This window comes from Muntiacus reevesi, chromosome 7, assembly GCF_963930625.1.
Source record: "Muntiacus reevesi chromosome 7, mMunRee1.1, whole genome shotgun sequence".
NCBI classification, from domain to species: Eukaryota; Metazoa; Chordata; class Mammalia; order Artiodactyla; family Cervidae; genus Muntiacus; species Muntiacus reevesi.
In genome coordinates this window covers 1,162,456-1,184,969 of record NC_089255.1, presented here as the reverse complement: position 1 = coordinate 1,184,969, position 22,514 = coordinate 1,162,456, and the positions used below count along the sequence as shown (strand labels likewise).

The 22,514-nt window shown below is 40.9% G+C and overlaps 2 protein-coding genes across 3 annotated transcripts in view; both read right to left on the bottom strand.

The window, feature by feature from the left end:
* The window catches only part of MCC (MCC regulator of WNT signaling pathway), a 478,958-nt gene that overhangs the window by 372,792 nt on the left and 83,652 nt on the right, over positions 1-22,514 (bottom strand). The window contains exon 2 of one of the 2 annotated variants that reach the window (XM_065940908.1): positions 15,470-15,717. The exons of the other annotated variant lie outside the window; for it this stretch is intronic. Within the exon in view, the coding sequence (XP_065796980.1) occupies positions 15,470-15,717 (248 nt within the window). The remainder of the gene's footprint in view (positions 1-15,469; positions 15,718-22,514) is intronic. 2 annotated transcript variants of the gene reach the window in all.
* LOC136171656 (histone H3.3A) lies at positions 4,610-5,424 on the bottom strand. The gene has a single exon (XM_065940500.1). It carries the CDS (start codon positions 5,329-5,331, stop codon positions 4,921-4,923), a length of 411 nt encoding a protein of 136 aa, XP_065796572.1. The 5' UTR covers positions 5,332-5,424; the 3' UTR covers positions 4,610-4,920.

The following is a 22,514-nucleotide window of genomic DNA, read 5'->3' as shown; positions in this document are numbered from 1 at the left end:
ATGACTATTGGAGAAACCACAGCTTTGACTAGACGAACCTTTGTTGGCAAAGTAATGTCTCTGCTTTTTAATATGCTGTCTAGGTTGGTCATAGCTCTTCTTTCAAGGAGTAAGCATCTTTTAATTTCATGACTGCAGTAACCACCTGCAGTGATTTTGGAGCCCCCCAAAATAAAGTCTCTCACTGTTTCCATTGTTTCCCCATCTATTTGCCATGAAGTGATGGGACCAGATGCCATGATCTTATTTTCCTGAATGTTGAGTTTTAAGTCAACTTTTTCACTCTCCTCTTTCACTTTCATCAAGAGGCTCTTTACTTCTTCTGCACTTTCTGCCATAAGTGTGGTGTCATCTGCATATCTGAGGTTATTGCTATTTCTCCTGGCAGTCTTGATTCCAGCTTGCACTTCATCCAGTCCAGCATTTCTCATGATGTACTTGGCATATAAGTTAAATAAGCAGGGTGACATTATACAGCCTTGACATACACCTTTCCTGATTTGGAACCAGTCTGCTGTTCCATGTTCAGTTCTAACTGTTGCTTCTTGACCTGCATACAGATTTCTCAGGAGGCAGGTCAGGTGGTCTGGTATTCCCATCTCTTTCACAATTTTCCACAGTTTGTGGTGATCCACACAGTCAAAGGCTTTGGCATAGTCAATAAAGCAGAAGTAGATGTCTTTTTGGAACTCTCTTGCTTTTTCTTATTGGTCTATATGTCTGGTTTTAATGCCAATACCATACTGCTTTGATTACCTTTATAACATAGTTTGAAATAAGAAAGTATGATGCGTTTGCAGTTCTCTCTCAGGATTGCTTTGGCTATTTGGGGTCTTCTGTGGTTCCATACGAATTTAAAGGTATTCCTATTTCTGTTAAGAATGCCACTGGGATTTTGATAGAGGTTGCAGTGAATTTACAGATGGCTTTAGGTATTTTGTCTTGCCTCATATTCATAATACTTTCACAAACATCTTAAGGGTAATTCCTTATGTATATCACATATCTACTACTATATAACAAGCTGTCACAAAACAGTGGCTTCAAATGGTACAGCTTACTGTTTCTTTTGATTCTGGGGTCAATAATTTGGGTTGGGCTCACCTGGGCAGTTTTGTGTCTTGTCTTAGAATTAGGATCATTAGCGTGACTTGCAGCCATCTGGTAGCTTGACGGGCTGGAGAAACTAAGATGTGCAGACTCATGTGTCTGGGGCCTCAGTACTGGTTACTGGTTGGGCCTCTCCAGGTAGTCTCTCATCATTTGCTAGTCTAGCCCAGGTTTCCCTTCATGGTTGCAGGAATATTCCAAAGAGGTGAAGCAGGAAGCTGAGAGGCATTTTGAAATCTAGGCTCCAGAACTTGCAGTCTCACTCTTACCACATTCTGCTGGTCAAAATAAACCACAAAGCCACCCCATATTCAAGCGGTGGGAGAAAAGAGCTGCAAAATATTGTGGCCATATTTTTCATTCAAGCACAGTAAACCTTCTTCTTTTGTCAATTTAGGAGCAAATGTCATAATGAAGACAACTACTAGTCACTAGCTAAAATGAACTCAATGTTCTGGTTACTTTCATTATATCCAGCTTGAGACTGTAACCTCAGAATAAGAAGAGGTTTGAAGGAAAAAATTAATCTTGATGAAACTGATATATCACTCATTACCTGTACTAATTTTTTTTTTTTTAAATTGCCCAGGTCCAAACATGTATATCTTATTTCAAAGGAATAGCTATACCTTAAAGAAAAAGACCCAAGCTTTAAAGAATGACAATAAATCAACAAATAGTTACTAAGATTAGGTACTATGAGTATCAGTTTTGCTCACTGATACATTAATTTATTGATCAAACATTCATCTGTTGTCTGGCATGTGTGAGACGCTGGGCTATTTGCCCAGGATACATAATTAGTAGAGGAGACCGACATATAAATGTATGATTGTAAAACAGGATGATTCACAATTACAATGATAGACAGACATAGGATATAACAGAAGGGGGCTTCCCAGGTGGCTTAGTGGTAAAGAATCCACCTGCAATGTAGGAGACGAGGAGACACGGGTTTGATCCCTGGGTGGAGAGATCCCTTGGAGAAGGAAATGGCAACCCATACCAGTAATCTTGCCCAGAAAATCCCATTGGACAGAGGAGCCTGCCAGGCTACAGTCCATGGGGTTACAAAAGAGATGGACAGGACTGAGCAACTAAACAAAAATGTAACAGAAGCACATTTAAAAAACAGAATTCGGGAAATCCCTGGTGGTCCAGTGGCTAAGACTCTGTGCTCCTAATACAGGGGGGCTGGGTTCGATCCCTGGTCAGGGAACTAGATCCCACATGCTACAAGTAAGAGTCTATGCAGCCAAATAAATAAAAATAAATGTTTTTTTAAAAAAAAACAAAAAACAGAATTCATTAAAAAGATTTTACAATTTGGTTGTGTGAGAAGACACACTTGAATCTCCTAGTTGTAAAATATGTATGTGTGCATGTCAGCTTTATGTAGCATTATTAAAGCCTTTTGAGGATTGCAAGAGTGCATACGCAAAGAAAAGAAAAAAGGCAAGGGGTGCATATAGGACCATGTCGGGGGCATCTGCTCTTTTTGCCTGCCCAGCATCCACTTTCTGTGCTTGTGGTGACAGCACCTGGATTTCCTCACTCCTTTCTTCAACTCTCAGTCCATATGATATTGACAGAAATAACTCCACTCCAAACTTACAGGCTGAGTGTGTGGGCCAGGCCTGGCCAATCAGACCATTGCATTCTTCTGGCCACAGAGAACTAAGAAGACCTAGTGAGATCAATTCCCAGGATTTCTGTGGAGCTGCTGCAGAGAAAAAACCACTCTTTTCTCTAGTAGTTACTCAACAGGATGGGAGAAATCCCGGGACTGCTGTATGCTGGGGCTCTGTAGGCCCCAACAAGGAGCCTGAGAATAAAGCCATTTCTGAGGGAAAAGGGCTGAGATGTGGAGAGAGGCAGACTGATGACATCTGAGTCTCTGGATCTACTCATGCTAGATTCAACTGCCTAGACTTCTCCTATATCATCACAGTTTCACCATCTCCCCTCCTTCCTCCCTTTCCCCTTCCTTCCTTTCTTCCTCCTGCTCTGTCTCCCCTTCCCCTTTGCCTTCAAAATACTAGTGTTGAGGGTTTGCCACTTGTACTAAAAAACTCTAATACAGTACAGAAGGAACAAAACTGAAAAAGTAGGCTTGAGGAGAATGCATCAATAAGAAGGTTAGTACTACTGAAGCTAAGAGTCCATGTGAAGAGGTAATGGGGAACAAGATGGATTTAGGATGAACCCCCTGGGTGGTAAGGAGTCTCGACATCATAAAGAGTTCAGAGTCTCTTAGGTCGACAAAAGAGAATTCAGTGCACTTTTACTATAACCACATATTTAAAGTATTTGGAAGTCACAGTAGCATCAACTGGAATCAGGCAAAAAGAACTGTCTGGAGGAAACTGCCAGTAATTCAGAGGATGGAAAGAGGACCCAGATCTGGAACATGGCAGTCTGAACCTGAGAAGTATGAAGAGACTTGGGAACTACTAAAGACCAGGAAGGACAATGACTAATGAAAATGGATACAACTGGACTAAGTAAATCAGGAACTGAATCTTCCCAAACAGTCTACAGTCACTCTACAGTCAGCTGTTGACAGTATGCCTAGTATGCAATGGAAGAACGGAACATAGTATCTATCACTTAAAGACCTTAGAGGCCTTGAGGAGTAGAATAAACTAAATAAACATATAGTTTGCCCTATCACATGGGTCTTAGAGTATGTAAAAAGCCACCAGTACCACCAACAAAAAAAATAAACTTCCTGCAACCTTCAACTGGGCTAAAAACAGCTGTGACTTTAGTCTGCTTTTATGCTAGCTGGGCAGTATTTTTAACAATGAATCACTCTCAGAAGTGTTAAGTCACTCTGTGGTAATTACTAATTTCTCATTCAGAATGCATAGAGGGCTAAAGTCAAGTTTTCTTAATTTACCAACAGAACACTACATACTAGTGTCAGTTCAACTGAATTGGAAAACGTACTCTTTTCTCACTTAACCTGTTTAGAAAAACATTTATTTACACAGACAAAACCCCAACAATATTTAAGAGTAACATTCATTCTGAAAAAATTAGGCTGTTTCAAGACTAAGAAAGGTTTTGTGCATAAAAGAAAGAAACTCAACCAGAATTCAGGGGGTTACTTGTCTCTTTAAACGTGCCAAGGAATCAAGGTATATCCTTACATTTCCTACCTCAGATCTGTGGGGTTTGGAGTCCTCCCTGTCTGAACTATATATTCTTCGATCTAACTTTTTACTTTGACTCCCCATTAAGGAAAATTCTTGCTATCAGTTCCTCTGAGAAACTTTAGTACTTTATATGTTCCTCTGGAACCACAGGGGCACAATCAAAGCAGTAATGAAGCTGACACGTCAGGTGGGAATATATTTCAAGGAAAGGCCAATAAAATGTCTTTGAAGATACAGGTTATTGGAAACTGTGCCCAGGGTTCTAATCTTAGCATAAATTAAATTTACTTGCATTAATTAGCAGGTTTTTTTTTTTTTTTTTTTTTTTTTTTTCCAGAAAAATTTAACAGGTTTATTTATAATTGTTATAAAGTTGAACTGCTGAAACTTGTTCACTGAAACATTTTGACTTTCATTAATGCTTTATGTCCCCGCATTTATATTAAAAATTCACACACAAATGAAAATGGAAAAACTGCCAATACCTGATTTCTGTCCCCTATTTTTCCACTTGCAATCATATACTTAGGTACCTTTTGACCCCATGGAAAAAAAATATCTAACGTTCAGAACTACCAATAACAGGAAGAAGAGAATTTTTTTTTTTTTTTTTTTTAAAGAATGAAATGTTTCCCATCATAGTGGATTCTTAAGCACGTTCTCCACGTATGCGGCGTGCTAGCTGGATGTCTTTTGGCATAATTGTTACACGTTTGGCATGGATAGCACACAGGTTGGTGTCTTCAAAAAGGCCAACCAGATAGGCCTCACTTGCCTCCTGCAAAGCACCGATAGCTGCGCTCTGGAAGCGCAGGTCTGTTTTGAAGTCCTGAGCAATTTCCCGCACCAGACGCTGGAAGGGAAGTTTGCGGATCAGAAGTTCAGTGGACTTCTGATAACGTCTAATTTCACGGAGTGCCACAGTACCAGGCCTGTAACGATGAGGTTTCTTCACCCCTCCAGTAGAGGGCGCACTCTTGCGAGCGGCTTTTGTAGCGAGTTGCTTCCTCGGTGCTTTACCACCGGTGGATTTGCGGGCAGTCTGCTTTGTACGAGCCATGGTATAGAGACCTCCTTACTTACCCCCCTTCTCCTTCGGCTGGAGCTCGGCGAGCTAGAGGCGGCGCTGGCGTTGGAGAGCGACGGCCAATTAGCAGGTTTTAATGTCTGCTGTCTTTTAATGTTTTAAATCCATTGAGATTTAATTCAAATAAGTTCCTGGGCTCTCTGAGACCTGACCAAAGGAAGAAAAACAAGTGCCCCTAAAGATCTGAAGAGCACAGACTTGCAACAACCTCATTAGGCAAGCTTGCAGGCTTATACCAGCTCTCCTCAGGCAATTCAGCAGTTTTGCTTTTTTTAGTGGTCATTACCCTGAAGTAGTACCTCTTTCACATAATTCACACATTTGACAGGAGTATGTGGAAATCATGTTTAAAGTTCACAGCTTAGTTGAAGTAAAAATCTGTTTGTTTATTTAAAAGGGCATGTTTGAATTAAGGCTCTGTTGGAATTGCTAACACACAAAAATACCTAATGCTGGGGATTTTTAAAAACTCCAGAGTCTTCCCTCATCACACAGAAAATTTTAAGTCAGAATTTCTATATGTGCTTTAAATTTGTTAAATTTTAAGATGAAAAAATTTTAATCACAAAATTTTAAATTAAAATTACAAATAATTATAATGAATCTAGATTATTCATTTTCCAGTGGGAAATTAGGCAGCATATACACAGCCTTTTAACTATTTGGCATAAGGAATGCTGTCACTTTGCTGCCAGAGATGGGTTTCTCTAACAGGCCTTTCCCACAGAGCTTTCGTCAAGACCCTGGGGACCACGTGTCTGCAATTGCTAGGAATGGCCTCTAGATGGCAGTGTTCTGCTCACTTAGCATCTTGGCTGTGAAGACCAAGTTTTTAAGCGAAAGTTGCAGGAGACTCAAAGGATTATCTCTTTCAGTAAGTAATGCCTTAGTGTTTCCAACTCCTTAGTACCTCTCTTGTTCAGTTGCTCAGTTGTGTCCCACTCTTTGCCACCCCATGAACCGCAGCACGCCAGGCTTTCGTGACCTTCACCATCTCCCAGAGCTTGCTCAAACTCATGCCCACTGAGTCGGGGATGCCATCCAACCTTCTCGTCCTCTGCCGTCCCTTCTCCTGCCTTCAGTCTTTCCCAGCATCTGGGCTTTTTCCAGTGAGTTGGCTCTTCGCATCAGGTGGCCAAAGTATTGGAGCTTCAGCATCAGGCGTTCCGATGAACATTCAGGACTGATTTCCCTTAGGATCGACTGGTTTGATCTCCTTGCTGTCCAAGGGACTCTCAACAGTCTTCTCTAACACCACAGTTCAAAAGCATCAATTCTTTGGCACTCAGCCATCTTTATGGTCCAGTACCTCTGTGGCTTAGAGCAAATCACTTAACTTCTCTGAACGTTAGTGTCCTTCTCTATATAAGGAGGACTGTATTCTAAACTTGGAATGTAGCCACATGGATTAGAGATGATAATGATAATTAAAGTAATGCTATTATTTATTGAGAAGCTAACATGAATAGCCACTATGTAGAACTTTACAAGTGATGTTTCACTAAGTTCTTCGAAACAGTGCAGGTATTACTACTGTACTTTTAGAGATAAGAAAAGTGATGCTCTGAATAATCAGGAACGTGGTCTAAGTCCCACAACAACTCAGTAGTGAACTGGATTTATCATTCTAGCATACAATAAACATTCCTAGAAAACTGCCTTGTGCATAGTAAATTCTGGTAATTTTAAACAATTTTTATTATTCTTGTTTTAACAACTATTAAATTTTACATAACTAGTTTCAGGTAATTTTTAACCATTTTTATTATCTTGCTGCAATAACTATTAAATTTTACATAACTGGTGGTTTCAAGACATAAAGGTTTAAAATATTATTTTAAGATGACTTAAAATAGATATAAAAATCTATTATCCTAGTTGATCAGATATCATTTTCCCCTAAAGAATATTTGAGAAAGGCTAAAAGGAAGATTTGTAAATAAAAGTTTAACATCAATTAAATGTGAAGAATGCTGTGTATTTTATTCTTCTCCTGGAGATTCACAAGAAACATTAACACATTAAAGACTCTGAGATGTCTCACAGTGAAGAACACTACTCATCTAATTTAGCCCAAACTTTTCAAATGTATTTGCTGAAGACATTCTTTCTTCACATAAATTTATGAGCATCTCTTGTAATTAGTGTTCTGAGGAAAACGTGGGAAAAAAATGAATCTATCAAAATTCCTCTTCCAAGTCAAGCATATAATGCTTTGACAGGTTTTCTTTTTTTGCTAACTTGATTCCCTGCTGTGGATGTGCTATGAAATGTCAGGGCTGCCAATAAAATCTTTCTGACGCTCAACTGTTAAATCTAAGTTCTTCTCAGGCTCTTCTCACAACAGCACTGACATTTTTTCTACTTCTCTTCACAGTGTATTCACAGGTAAAATCTCAACACTTTGCTGAAACTCTTGTTCACAGTCTTTCTTGGACCCCCTTAAGGACCTTGTCTTCTGCACCATTCAAGGATCTCTAAAGTTTCACTGACTAATTTAAACTTCATTGCTACTTAATTCATTATTTGCTTATCACTCCACAATTAAATTGTAAGCTGCACAGTGTCTGGAACTATGCATTGCACTTCTGTGAAGCCCTGAAACAGCATGAACACAGTGCATTGCAAATTCATTCACTCAACAAATATGCAATGAGCATGTCCCATGAGCCAGGTACTGACTAAGTGTTAGTTGCTTAGTCATGTCTGACTCTTTGCAACCTTATGGACTATAGCCTGCCAGGCTCCTCTGTCCACGGAATTCTCCAGGTAAGAATACTGAAGAGGGTTGCCATTCCCTTCTCCAGGGCATCTTCCTTACCCAGAGATCAAACCTGGGTCTCCCACATTGCAGGCATATTGTTTACCATTTAAGCTGGGGTTTAGCAGGACCCCAGCAAGGCCGTAACTATTCTAGTGGAGCTTTTATTGCACTGGAGGAGACAGATAAACAGTGTTCAAATAAGCACATAAAATGATGTCAGAGAAGAATCAGTGCTATGATGCATAAGGGCATGTGAAGGAGTATATGAGAAGTCACATTAGCTTGGAAAGGCCTCTCTAAAGAGGGGATATTTAAGCTGAAATCTGAATAACAGGAAAGAGCCAGCTATCCAAAGAGAAGGTCAAAACGAAGAATGTTCTAGATGAGAAGAAAAAGCGAGGGCGAAGGCGGGAGGTTGGCTAAATCTGCTAAGTTGGTGGAATAGCAGGAAGGCCAGTTTGGGCAGAGCCTGCATAAGAAGTCAGAGTAATCACTGTAAGACTGAGTTAAGAGTGGTGGGTACAGGCTAGAATGTGGTAAGGTATTTGGACTTTAAGTCATGTGGAAGCCATGGAGCATTGAAGACACAGGAATGACCTAAGCAAATTTTTATAATGTTAAAAAACCATTCTGAGAGAAGAACTATACAAAAATGGTCTTCATAACCTGGATAGCCACACTGGTGTGATCACTCACCCAGAGCCAGACATCCTGGACTGTGAAGTCAAGTGGGCTTTAGGAAGCATTACTATGAACAAAGCTAGTGGAGGTGATGGAATTCCAGCTGAGCTATTTCAAATCCTAAAAGATGATGCTGTGAAAGTGCTGCACTCAATATGCCAGCAAATCTGGAAAACTCAGCAGTGGCCACAGGACTGGAAAGGGTCAGTTTTCATTACAATTCCAAAGAAGGACAATGACAAAGAATGTTCAAACTACCACACAATTGTACTCATTTCACAGGCTATCAAAGTGATGCTCAAAATCCTTCAAGCTAGGCTTCAACAGTATGTGAACCGAGAACTTCCAGACAGTACAAGCTGGATTTAGAAAAGGCGAGGAACCAGAGATCAAAATGCCAACAACCACTGGGTCACAGAAAAAGCAAGGGAATTCCAGAAAAACATCCACTTCTGCTTCACGGCCTACACCAAAGCCTTTGATTGTGTAGACCACAACACACTGTGGAAAATCTTAAAGAGATGGTAATACCAGACCACCTTATTTGCCTTCTGAGAGACTTGTATGCAGATTAAGAAACAACAGTTATAATCAGAAATGGAACAATGGACTGGTTCAAAATTGGGAAAGGAGTTCTTCAAGGCTGTATATTGTCACCCTGCTTATTTAACTTCTATGCAGAGTACATCACGTGAAATGCCAGGCTGGATGAAGCACAAGCTGGAATCAAGATTGCCGGAACAAATATTAACAACATCAGATATGCAGATTATACAACTCTAATGGCAGAAGGTGAAAAGGAACTAAAGAGCTTCTTGATGAGGGTGAAAGAGGAGGGTTCAAAAGTTGGCTTGAAATTCAACATTCAAAAAACAAAGATCAAGGCATCCAATCCTATCACTTCATGGAAAATAGATGGGGAAAAAGTGGAAACAGAGACAGATTTCATTTTCAAGGGCTCCAAAATCACTGTGGACTGTGACTGCAGCCATGAAATTAAAACATGCTTGCTCCTTGGAAGAAAAGCTATGGCAACCCTAGATAGAATATTAAAAAGTAGAGACATCACTTTGCTGACAAAGCTTCATATAGTCAAAGTTATGGTTTTTCCCAGTAGTCATGTACAGATGTGAGAGTTGGGACCATAAAGGTGGCTGAGTGCCAAAGAATTGATGCTTTCGAATTGTGGTGTTGGAAAAGACTGTTCAGAGTTCCTTGGACAGCAAGGAGATCCAACCAGTCAATCCTAAAGGAAATCAACCCTGGATATTCACTGGAAGGACTGAGGCTGAAGCTGAAGCACTAATACTCTGGCCACCTGATGTGAAGAGCTGATTCATTGGGAAAGATTCTGACACAGGGAAAGATTGAAGGCAAGAGGAGAAGGGGACAACAGAGGATGAGATAGTTGGATGGCATCACCGACTCAATGGACATGAGTTTGAGCAAACTCCAGGAGATAGTGAAGGACAGGGAAGCCTGGCATGCTGCAGTCCATGGGGTCACAAAGAGTCGGACATGACTGAGTGACTGAATAACAACAACAAGGGAGGTATAAGAGAGGCCAGTTATAGGCTCCTTTATTTATTTTTTTAAAAATATTTTTAAATTTATCTGCCTGCATCGAGCCTTAGTTGTAGCACACAGGCTTCTCTCTTGTTGCGGCACGCAGGTTCAGCTGCCCTGCAGCATGTGGAACCTTAGTTCTGTGACCAGCGACCAAACCTGTATCCCCTGTACTGGAAGGTGGACTCGTAACCATTAGACCACAAGTGAAGTCCCAACAGGCTCTTTTAGCAACCAAGGCAAGACATGATGGTGACTTAGAAAAGGGTGGTCGCAGAAGAGACAAGGAAGTGGACAGACTAGGGAAGTACTAGAGAAAAGGAGTCTTGCTGGCTTGAGCAAAGTAATGGATGGTGATATTTCCTGCCTGGGGCTATGTGGGAGACAGATGACTCAAGGGTAAGGAAAGGAAGGGAATCACAAATCCTTTTTGACCATGTTAAGGTTGAGTGGTCTATAAGATATCCAGGAATATGTCAATTTTACCTGATTCTGAAGCTCAAGAAAAAGGGCATACATTTGAGAGTCACTGGCACAAAAACAGTATTTAAAATTATGAGACCATAATGAGGTCACCTAGGGAGAAAATGTAACCCCAAGGCACCTCAAAATTTGGAAGTGGTCCATGAGAAGAGGCATTAAAAAAAGAACCAAAGGAAGACAGAGAGAGAGAGAGAGAGAGAGAGAGAGAGAGAGAGAAAAGGAAGCCAAAATGGCAGGTAGAAACCCAGAAGAATGTTGTGTAAAGAAGTTCAAGAAAATAAAGTGCAACTGAATGAAGAATTAGCTGAGCCAATCCCAAAGATGAGGACAGAGGAGAACCACTGGGTTGGTCACCATGGAGGCAGTAAGAGCAGGGTCAGTGGAGTGCAGATGACTAGAGCTGGGAAGAGGGGGCTGAAGGAAGAAGGAGAGGTGAGGACTGATAAACATTCAAACAGACAAACACTTCAAAAACTTAAGCTGTGAAGAGGAGCACAGAAGTGGGGCAGCAGTTTAGAAGGGACATGCAGTCAAGAAAGGGCTTCTCCCCGACCCTGAGACGGAAGATACTAGAGTTTATCTATATAGAATCAGAAGGAAGGATTGATAATATAGAAAAGAGAGAGACTAACTAAACACATGAATCTTTTTTTAATTATTATAGATTTTTAAATATACTTGATTCACGTTAGAATGAATAGGAAGTTGTTTTCCAACATGAGCATAATCCCGGAAATCTCCAGGAAATAAAATTGAGTGGCAATAATAACAATAGTAATGTAACTTGCATTGAGGGCCTGTAGCTTATCTTGCTGGGCCAGGCATCATTTCACATGCTATCCATATACATTGGCTTCTTTATTCCTCCAAATAACAATGATTGTTCTCATGTTACACTTAATGAGGAAGCTGAGATATGCAGAGATTAAGTGACTTGTTTAGAGTTATGTAAGCAGTAAGGGATAGAACCAGGTGGTGGTGGTGCCAGAGGTTCAGTGGTTAGTTCGTGTCCGACTCTTGCGACCCCATGGACTCCAGATTCCTCAGTTCATGGGATTCTCCAGGCGAGAATACTGGAGTGGGTTGCCATTTCCTTCTCCAGATAGAACCAGGATTCCCACTTGAATAATCTACCTATGAAGCCTTACCAGGATGAACTGGTAAATGCTGTGCTGGTGTTTCCTCAGTTCATGATGCATTTTATGGTTCACCTCCTTTCAGTTACCTCTTCTTTCTCTCAAGGTAGGTGCTTATAAAAAAGGGTTAAAAGGAATTGTTTTTCAATTCTTTCTTTGGTTGAGGCAATCTTATGTGATAGTCAAACCAATTAGATGTGGGCGGCAATTCCATCTAAACTATTCCTTTCAACGTATTTCATAAACACTTGCCACACATTAAAATACAATTTTCAACAGTGAGGTAAATATTTTTCCATACAAGTATTTCTTCTATAAACACATTTGATACCCATTTATATACTACTTTAATGGCCAAATGGTATTCAACTGTTGAGACATGTCACCATTTACTTAGCCTTTCAAATATACATATGTGTGTGCTTATGTTCTTATAGAAGTTCAAGTTCTTGGTAGATAAATAGAAAATACAGCGTAGCAAAAAGAATTCCACCCATCCTTTCATTTAATAAATATTACTGAGTGTCCATTTTACATCATGCAGCCATTATAAATCATGCTTTCTAATGCTGTTTAAAAGCATGAGGAAAATGAAGAGGGAAAACTGCAGGATACAAAACTGGATGGAAAGCATGTGAAAAAATAAGTAAAAAACAAATAAATCACACATCCACACACCACATGAGAGAGAGGGAGAAACAAGCAGTAGTTATTATTTCTGGGTGGTGAGATATTAAGGACAATTTTTATTTTCTTCTGCTTGCCTTTCCCCCTTATTTGCTATAATGAACATACATTACTTTAACACTCAGAAAAAAATGTTAGTTCAAAAATTAAATATTTCTACATATGGCACTGAGAGCACATGCATTATCAGGTATCTAACTTGCACCTAAAATGGAATCCATTAAGATAGTAGGCGTAGAGGATAGGAGGACATTTTTATTATTTCAATTACTTAATAATAATGCTCCCAATCATTCCACTGCCTGGAACACCATTCAGAGTGTGCATATTTCTGTGTGTGTGTGCGTGCACACACATGCATGTGTGTGTGTTCTGTGTGGCAGTACAGAATCATCCAAGATAATCAGTATATATGACTCGATGAACTTGAGTTTGAGTAAACTCCAGGAGTTGGTGATGGACAGGGAGGCCTGGCGTGCTGCGATTCATGGGGTCACAAAGAGTCGGACACGACTGAGCGACTGAACTGACTGACTGATTTAACAAATGATAGACAATTAACATGGAGCTTCACTTCTTGCCACTAGGTCTACTGGGTAGAGAAAGAAACAGAGAAGGAGATCCAGGAGACATTTCCAAGGGAAAAAAGTCCCCTAAACTATAGGTAAAAATTTATTCCCATATCCCTTGGTTCAGGCTATCCCTTTAAGATGCACTTTTTTCTTTCTTTCCTTTTAAAAAATATTTACTTCTTTGGCTGTGCTGAGTCCTAGTTGCTGCATGCAGGATCTTTTATGGCCACCTGTGAACTCTTAGTTGCAGCATATGGGATCTAATTCCCTGACCAGGGACTGAACATGGGCCTCCTGCACTGGGAATGTGGAGTCTTAGCCACTGGACCAACAGGGAAGTCCCTAAAATGCATTTTTTTCCTTTTAAACTTCTTATTCTGAAAATTTGCAAATATACTAAAATATGTACATCTGAGTTCACAAAAATAGGTACAATAAACCCCATGTTTCTATCACTCATCTTCAGTAATTATCAACATTTTTCAGAATTTTCTTTCTACTTGCTTATCTTATGTCAACTAAAAAAAGATGTACAACTTGAGAGTTGTGAGGTAAGTTTTATTTGGGGCACAATGAGGACTGCATCCCGGGAGGGAGCATCTCAGATAGGTCTGAGAGACTGCTCCAAAGCAGCAGTGGGGGAAAGTCAATATATAAGGTTTTGGTGAAGGGGGAGTTCAATACCATGAAGCACTCATTTTACAAAAGGTTTCTTGTTAGTCATGAGGATCTGATGTCACCATGAAGGGATTTAGTGCTTCTCGAGATATGAGGAGATACAAGGATTGAGTCATAAAATCTGTTCCTAAAAACATCCAAATATCTAAAGACCTGTCCCACCAGATTCCCTGGAGCACAGAGGGCCTCACTTCACCCTGAATTCCCTCAGGGATTGTTGAAGGTCAACAGCTAGAGCAGCATGGGGTTCAATCTCTGTAGAGGCAGATGGCAAATGCCTTTGTTGTTCAGTCACTGGCAATGCTCTTGGTAAGTGCCAATTTGTAGTTGACACTTACATTAGTAGAAAACAATAATACCTATGAACAGGAAGACTAAGCTTGTAGAAATATTTTTAAACACAAATCAAAAAAGAAATAGTTAAAAACCTCACTGTGCAGACTTGAAAAGCTTTCCAATGCCTGCTGATGCAATTACTACCTTTCCCATCCAGTTTGCCCTTCCTCCCCAATAGTTATGTGAGTGTATTATCACACGTGGGAAATGGAAGGACTAAATTAAAGCAAGCAGTCAATCAGGACCTGGGAAGCCACAGGACGTAACTGGGCTTCCCCAGTGGCTCAGTGGTTAAGAACCCACCAGCGAATGCAGGAGACTCAGGTGCTATCCCTGGATCAGGACGATCCCTTGGGGGAGGAAATGGCAACCCACTCCAGTATGCCTGCCTGGGAAATCCCATGGACAGAATAGCCTGGCAGGCAAGAGTCAACACGACTTGGCAACTAAACAACAACAACAACAAGAGGACAGAACTGTAACAGGAGGGCAAGGCGCAGAGCACAACTTTTGAAAGAAGGACGCAGCCCAAGGACGTCAAATGGGACAAAGAAGGCAGACAAGACTAGACCTTGATCCTCAATCAGCAAGTGAAATGACACACCCAGAGGCGCCATGACAGTTCTAAGGCACTGTCAAAAGACCAAGCAGTGGGCGGTGGCCCAACTCCTGGAAATCTCCACCCCTTCTCCAAAACAGACAGAATAATCCTCCCACTCATTAGCATATGAAATGACCCAGCCTACAGAAACTAACCATGCCACATTTTGAGGCCCCTGCACTCACCCTCTGCGACGGCCCACACTCTGTCTGTGGAATGGGCTTCTCTCTGAATCTGAATAAATCCATTTCTTACTTATCACTTTGTCTCTCACTGAATTCTTTCTGAGATGAGATATCAAGAACCTGAGCTTCATTAGGTTCTGAAACTAGGTACCGTGGGTTTTGTCTGGGTTCAAATCCCAGCCACGTGGGTTCTAGTCCCAAACAGGATTCTGGCTGGGTTCGAGTTCCAGCACATGGGTTCAAGTCCTAAGCTGAGATAAATGGTTTCAGAACTGGAGGATTAGCAAGTTCTCACCCGGGGCAAATGTGGCCAAGGAGATGGCCTGGGGACAAGCCGTCAACAGGCTGGGCAGCCCTGTCTCCTGAAGGTCACAACACAGGGCTGAAGGTGCACCATCAAACTGTCACTGGGCTGTACCTACCCAGACTGTTGTCACTGCTCGTGGGCCAGGAGGCAATTCTGTCCCTCAGTTTCTTCCTTTTCCAGGAGTTGTCTGACTTCTCAGAAAGGTCTATTTCCTCTTTTCTGATTTCTCTGATGAGCTGCATACGGCACCGTGTAAAATCCTGAAAGCAAATCTTCCCATTTTCATCAGCACCCAGTTGGTTCATGATCTCTGCCACAGACTCTTCCATATTCAATTGGCGACAGACCATCAACAAGTCATTTCTACAGAAAGGGGTTGAACAGAACAGCTTGTTAGAAGAGACATTTGAGCTAGAGAAAATAGTTAATGATACACACACAAAAAAGAGTATTTCTTGAACATATCCACACATAGGAAACCTATGTCCACCTTTCTCATTGCTTCTGGGAAAGTATGTAAAAAGATCTGTTTCACTTGGGTTATTCTAGACTAGAACTCTATTATTATTTGGAAGAGAGAAGTAACTTTAAATCTTTGTTCTCTTCTTTCTTCCCAGTGTCCATATCCTTTCTTCCTTGTCTTTCTTTTAAAATTGACGAAGCACCTTAGGTAGCACTAATCTCATCATAATATAAAGTTTCAGAACACAGGAAAGATACTGTTGCCACTCTTGTCAGAGTTGAAAATCTAGACAACTTGTAAAAGGAACACCAAAGACTTTAATGAGCTTGATTTTCAGTTTTCTGGACCAATCAACTAATTTTAGTACTTTAAAATGTTATTTAATCTCAACTTTCATGACTCAGTTCAGTTCAGTCACTCAGTCGTGTCCGACTCTTTGCGACTCCATGGACTGCAGCATGCCAGGCCTCCCTGTCCGTCACCAACTCCCGGAGTTTACTCAAACTCATGTCCATTGAGTCGGTGATGCCATCCAACCATCTCATCCTCTGTCATCCCCTTCTCTTCCTGCCTTCAATCTTTTCCAGCATCAGGGTCTTTTCCAGTGAGTCAGTTCTTAACATCAGGTGGCCAAAGTATTGGAGTTTCAGCTTCAGCATCAGTCCTTCCAATGAACATTCAGGACTGATTTCCTTTAGGATGGACTGGTTGGATCTCCTTGCAGTCCAAGGGACTCGAATGACTCAGTGCTCCCCATCTTTGTTTTTTTCTGATTTTCCTTGGGTATTTTCTACCTTCCCTTCAGCAATTAGCAAACCTTAAGCCTTAAAGCAGGGAGCAAACTCCCAAATGTCTTCCAAGTCTAGGATGTAATATAAATGGGTAAAGTGGGTGGTGAAGGAGAGGGAAGCCTGGTGTTCTGCAGTCCATGGGGTTGCAAAGAGTCAGATACGACTGAGCAACTGAACAACAAAAATGGGGGGATCTAAGACAAGAGGAGCTGGTGGAATCTGTGTCTGGACTAGGGAAGTACATCCAGCATATAGGTTTTCAAGTTGAAGAAAAAGAAAAGAAAGGAAAAGAGTAAAAAAGGAATAAGAATAGCACTATGTTGGCCAATAACATTTATCTGGAGGAAATCATTTGACTCTGGACATAAAAGTCTTGCTCTTTTCTTTCCTTCTAAACTTTTTGGGAAAATAACTTTGTTCAGAGTGCTCCAACCCTACCTAAGATTCAATAAAATTCAAAGGATTATGAATTTAAGAGCTGGAAGAGATATGAGGAACTAAGCTACGGTCACAAGCAAAGCTAACTAGCGCTCCTGTTTCAATATACCACCAAATTCAGTCATCTGGAGACCTGGAGACCATGACCAATTTGATATTTATCAACGTAGGAGATGAAAGAGATGAGCTTCCATCCTTGGGTCGGAAAGATCCCCTGAAGAAGGAAATGGCAACCTATTTCAGTATTCCTGAAGAATCCTGAAGAATCCCATGGAGAGAGGAGCCTAGCAGGCTACAGTCTGGGGCGTCGCCCAGAGTCGGACACGACTGAAGTGAATGAGCACAAAACGTAACCATGAAAAGACGAACTCTCCTCTTCACAAGTTCCTTCTGGTCAATGCTAGCATGATTCCCCAAGTTCCTAGGTGTACAGAACTGTAGACATTTTTAATATCTTCTTGATTCCTCCGTTTTAACCGTAATTCTCCTTGTACTTGGAGAAGGCAACGGCACCCCACTCCAGTACTCTTGCCTGGAAAATCCCATGGATGGAGGAACCTGGTGGGCTGCAGTCCATGGGGTCACTGAGTCAGACATGACTGAGCGATTTCACTTTCACTTTTCACTTGCATGCACTGGAGAAGGAAATGGCAACCCACTGCAGTGTTCTTGCCTGGAGAATCCCAGGGATGGGGGAGCCTGGTGGGCTGCCGTCTATGGGGTTGCACAGAATTGGACACGACTGAAGTGACTTAGCAGCAGCAGCAGCAGCTCCTCGTACTGGTTCTGTGTGTCTAACTTATCATCAAATTTGTTCTGTCCCTGAAATGCTTTTATCTGTACTCTCTACTATGCTTTTTGACACATATAACACTCTCCAAGACCTTCTCAGTTTATACCAGGACTATTAATCAGCTTCTTTAGCTGATCACATTGCTCCTATATGCCATCCCATTTTCATGTTTCATAAGGAATTTTGACACACAACTACAAGTTTTATTTTGTTTGTATGTCTGAGTATACACACACACACACACACACTCACATACACATTTGGAAGGAAGGACAGTAGATTATATTATTAGTCCTAAATTTTCATTTTCTGGTATAACTATTACATATCCATACTCTTGCCTAGGTCTTGAGGTTAGGGACACTCATGGTTGGTGTGTTCCTCCCCATCCTTTTAATTTCAGACTTGACATCCAACCGAGCCTCTGAGATGCATGTGTTTATCCACTTAATCCCCAGCTGGGCTTGTCCCCTTTTGCTTCTGCCATCATTAAGACAAGAACAAACCATAGCAGGCATTAACCCTCTAGCCTGGGCCCCAAAATAAGCAAGCCACCTCAGCTGATCTGCAGACCCATAGCATCAGAATCACTTTCAGCTGAACCAAAGATATGTGATCAAGAATAAATTTTATTGTTTATGCCAGTGAGATTTTGTGACTGTTCCCCAGCAATAGCTAACTGAATACACTGGAATAAGTTTTTAATATATTCATATGTTTACTATTTTTTGCCCTGCCCTGGATACAACATGTCTGATACTTGGCTGGATTCATCCAAGACAGGAATAATTGTGATTGGTAAAGCAGGAATGCAAACAAAAAGAAAGGGTCAATGTTCAGGTTCTACATTCTAAAATAATAATTTCTTTATTATGCTTTTAGAGAAAAATCCTAAAGATTAGGCTTGGCAGGAGATAAAGAAGTTTTCTAAATTTCAGAGGTTAACATAAAAAGATGTTAACACTGTTTTCTGAACAGTAGGAATACGGTGTTTTCATTTTCTCCTATCTGTACTTGTAACTTTCCAGAACTTACTATGTAGCTTTTTCTGGTAGTTCAGAAGGTAAAGAATCTGCCTGCAATGCAGGAGACCCAGGTTCAATTCATGGGTTGGGAAGATCCTCTGGAGTAGGAAATGGCAACCCACTCCAGTATTCTTGCCTGGAGAATTCCATGGACAGAGGAGCCTGGTGGGCTAAGTCCATGGGGTCACAAAGAGTCGGGCACGACTAAGCAACTGAGCACACACAGAACATACTACACTACTTTCATAAATTGCTATGTCATTTTTTAGGTTTTAAACATGAGGATAATAATAGCATCTAGTTCTTAGGATTGTTTTGAGGATAAACGAGATAATGCATGTAAACCAGTTAACTCCTGGCACAATAAAAACTCAATAAATACTAGTCACCACTATGATTATTTTATAATTATTGATCATAAATCTTTATCAATGCCCCAGTTTCACAATTAAGTCTCTAGTAATTAAGCACAAACTGTTCAGGGGAAAAACAATACTTATTGAACTGAAGTGACTCCCTCACAAAATGGTGTGATCTGTCTGCAGAGGCTCGCTTCCTCCCTGTCTGAGGCCCACTTACACTTGGGCACCCTGGTGAGAAACCCAAGTCTGGCCAAGCTTGAGAAGCCCCATTCCACCAAAAGTAGCTCCAAAAGGAATCTGTGCTCTAGAAATGTCAACTCAGAGAAGAATGTGTAATACTGCATTTTAATTTAAAAAGGGTACAGTTAGAACTGGACATGGAACAACAGACTGGTTCCAAATAGGAAAAGGAGTATGTCAAGGCTGCATATTGTCACTCTGCTTATTTAACTTATATGCAGAGTACATCATGAGAAACGTTGGACTTGGAAGAAGCACAAGCTAGAATCAAGATTGCCGGGAGAAATATCAGTAACCTCAGATATGCAGATGGCACCACCCTTATGGCAGAAAGTGAAGAGGAACTAAAGAGCCTCTTGATGAAAGTGAAAGAGGAGAGTGAAAAAGTTGGCTTAAAGCTCAACATTCAGAAAACTAAGATCATGGCATCTGGCCCCATCACCTCGTGGGAACTAGATGGGGAGATGGTGGAAACAGTGACAGACTTTATTTTTTTGGCTCCAAAATCACTGCAGATGGTGAGTGCAGCCATGAAATTAAAAGACGCTTACTCCTTGAAAGGAAAGTTATGACCAACCTAGACAGCATATTACAAAGCAGAGACATTACTTTGCCAACAAAGGTCCGTCTGGTCAAGGCTATGGTTTTTCCAGTGGTCATGTATGGATGTGAGAGTTGGACTGTGAAGAAAGCTGAGTGCCGAAAAATTGATGCTTTTGAACTGTGGTGTTGGAGAAGACTCTTGAGAGTCCCCTGGACAGCAGGGAGACCCAACCAGTCCATCCTGAAGGAGATCAGTCCTGGGTGTTCATTGGAAGGACTGATGCTGAAGCTGAAACTCCAATACTTTTGCCAGCTCATGGGAAGAGTTGACTCACTGGAAAAGACCCTGATGCTGGGAGGGATTGGGGGCAGGAAGAGAAGGGGATGACAGAGGATGAGATTGCTGGATGGCATCACTGACTCGATGGGCATGACTTTGAGTAAACTCTGGGAGTTGGTGATGGACAGGGAGGCCTGGCGTGCTGCGATTTGTGGGGTTGCAAAGAGTCGGACACGACTGAGCGACGGAACTGAACTGATTGAGAGACTGACATAAAATATTAAAAGCAAAATACAGTTCATTCAATTAAACTCGGTTGAAATGTAATCTTTAAACAGTAGTGCTAGTTCCTAAAAACTGAATGACAGCAAAGTTTCTCAGAACAGAAATATAGAACTAGCAATGACAGCTAACAAATCTATAGGGGGAAATGCTATTGCTTCCATTTTACAGGTGATATGAAGGTGGAGAATCCCGGAGCTAATGTGTGGCGGAGCCAGGAACCCAAATCAAATCAAAGCTCTTGCCCTTTTCATTCTATCAAACATTTCCCTGGATGTCAGTGATACTTAAACTTTAGTCTTTAAACACAAACAAGGACAGCAATGATACAAGCAGCTCAATAATCAACAGTTGTTAATTAACAGTACTTTTGTCTTAAACCAGAAAGACTACATTACATCCATGTATGCACTACCTGTCTATGTTAAATATTGATGAGCATAATGTTATACTTTGTTATCAACATGAGATAACAGTAACAAGAGGAAAAAAAAACAGTGAAGAGTGTTCCCTGGTCGCTCAGTGGTTAGGACTTGGCACTTTCACGAGGAAACTAAGGTCCTGCAGGCCACATGATGCAGCCAGGAAAAAAAAACTCCAAATGCTCTCCTTTACAAATAAGAAAGAGCTCAGAGAACCTACTAACAACTTACTCTCAGTCATTGTACAGAGGCTCTCTCAAGCAGCTGGAAATGAATGACATGGCCCTGTTATCATGCCCCTTTGCACTAAAGCCTTTGTCATTCCTCCCATCAACCAGCAGTAGCTATTTCCCTGACCTTGAATTTGGGCTGGCCTTGTGAGTTTCTTTAACTAGTGGAGCGTGGCAGAAATAACTAACATTCTAGGATTCATGAACACAGGCCTTATGATGCCATATAGTTTCCACTTCAAGGTCCAAATCCTTTCAACTTCATGCTGTCCTTGTCGCCCACTCAACAACACAAGTGATCTCTTCCTTCTGCTAGTGTTTAGTACCTGTATCATTTATCCAGTGACTATATATAGCCATGGGACAACTTTTAGGTTATTGTACTATACTTTCATTTCCCTTACTCTTTTTAAAACATTATCTTCACACACTTAAGTCGTATTTCCCCAAACTGACAGGCTCCTGGAACCAGTGGTCATGCATCAATCTCCCTTAAGATCCATGCACCTAGCTCATCGCCCTGTATACAGCAGAATTTCAACATATGTGTTTTGACAGATGGATCTGTGAACTCTCAGAAGTTAAACATGATCATTCTTTTGGAGGGGGCTCCTCACTTCACCTGGTATCTTCCCACAATACATTTGTATCTTCTCACAGAAGACAGTGACACATGGGATGCTCGGTGAATATGAATGACCAATGGGCATAATGAAAACCAACAGAAACTTTGTAGCCTTAGTGACAGCAATATGACAGTTTTTCTGCCCCAGGCCTGGAACATTTCTCAGAGGAAGACATACTAAGCAGTAGCTGTCCAAAACTAACACAGTCCAATGGAGAACTATTTCAGTAGTAATAACGTCATCATATAAAGCATCTGCCTTTAAAATAAAAACCAACAAACTTTTGTATATTATTTCAGAAAATGCACTCACTCATTGTAGAACATGTAGAAGAGCAAAAAGAAGAAAACAGAAATTACATGTTATCCTTTGAACCAGTAATAACTACAGTGAACAGTTTAATTTCACAAAATTCTGGTAAACATTTTTTCCTCTAAGTTTTCTCTAAACAAATAAATTTCCTCCAAATAAAATTTTCCTTTCATCATTGCTACAACTGCTTTAAAAGGTGTTTCATACTTATTCATATATGCATATCTTATCTTCAGAGGATAAGATAACCTAACCTTGGAAGTGAGGCAAAAAAGGAATAGACTCCGGTTTAGCAGAGGAACTGGTCAAGTCAGGTAATATTTAGCTCTGCAGTGAACAATGATCACCAGGCA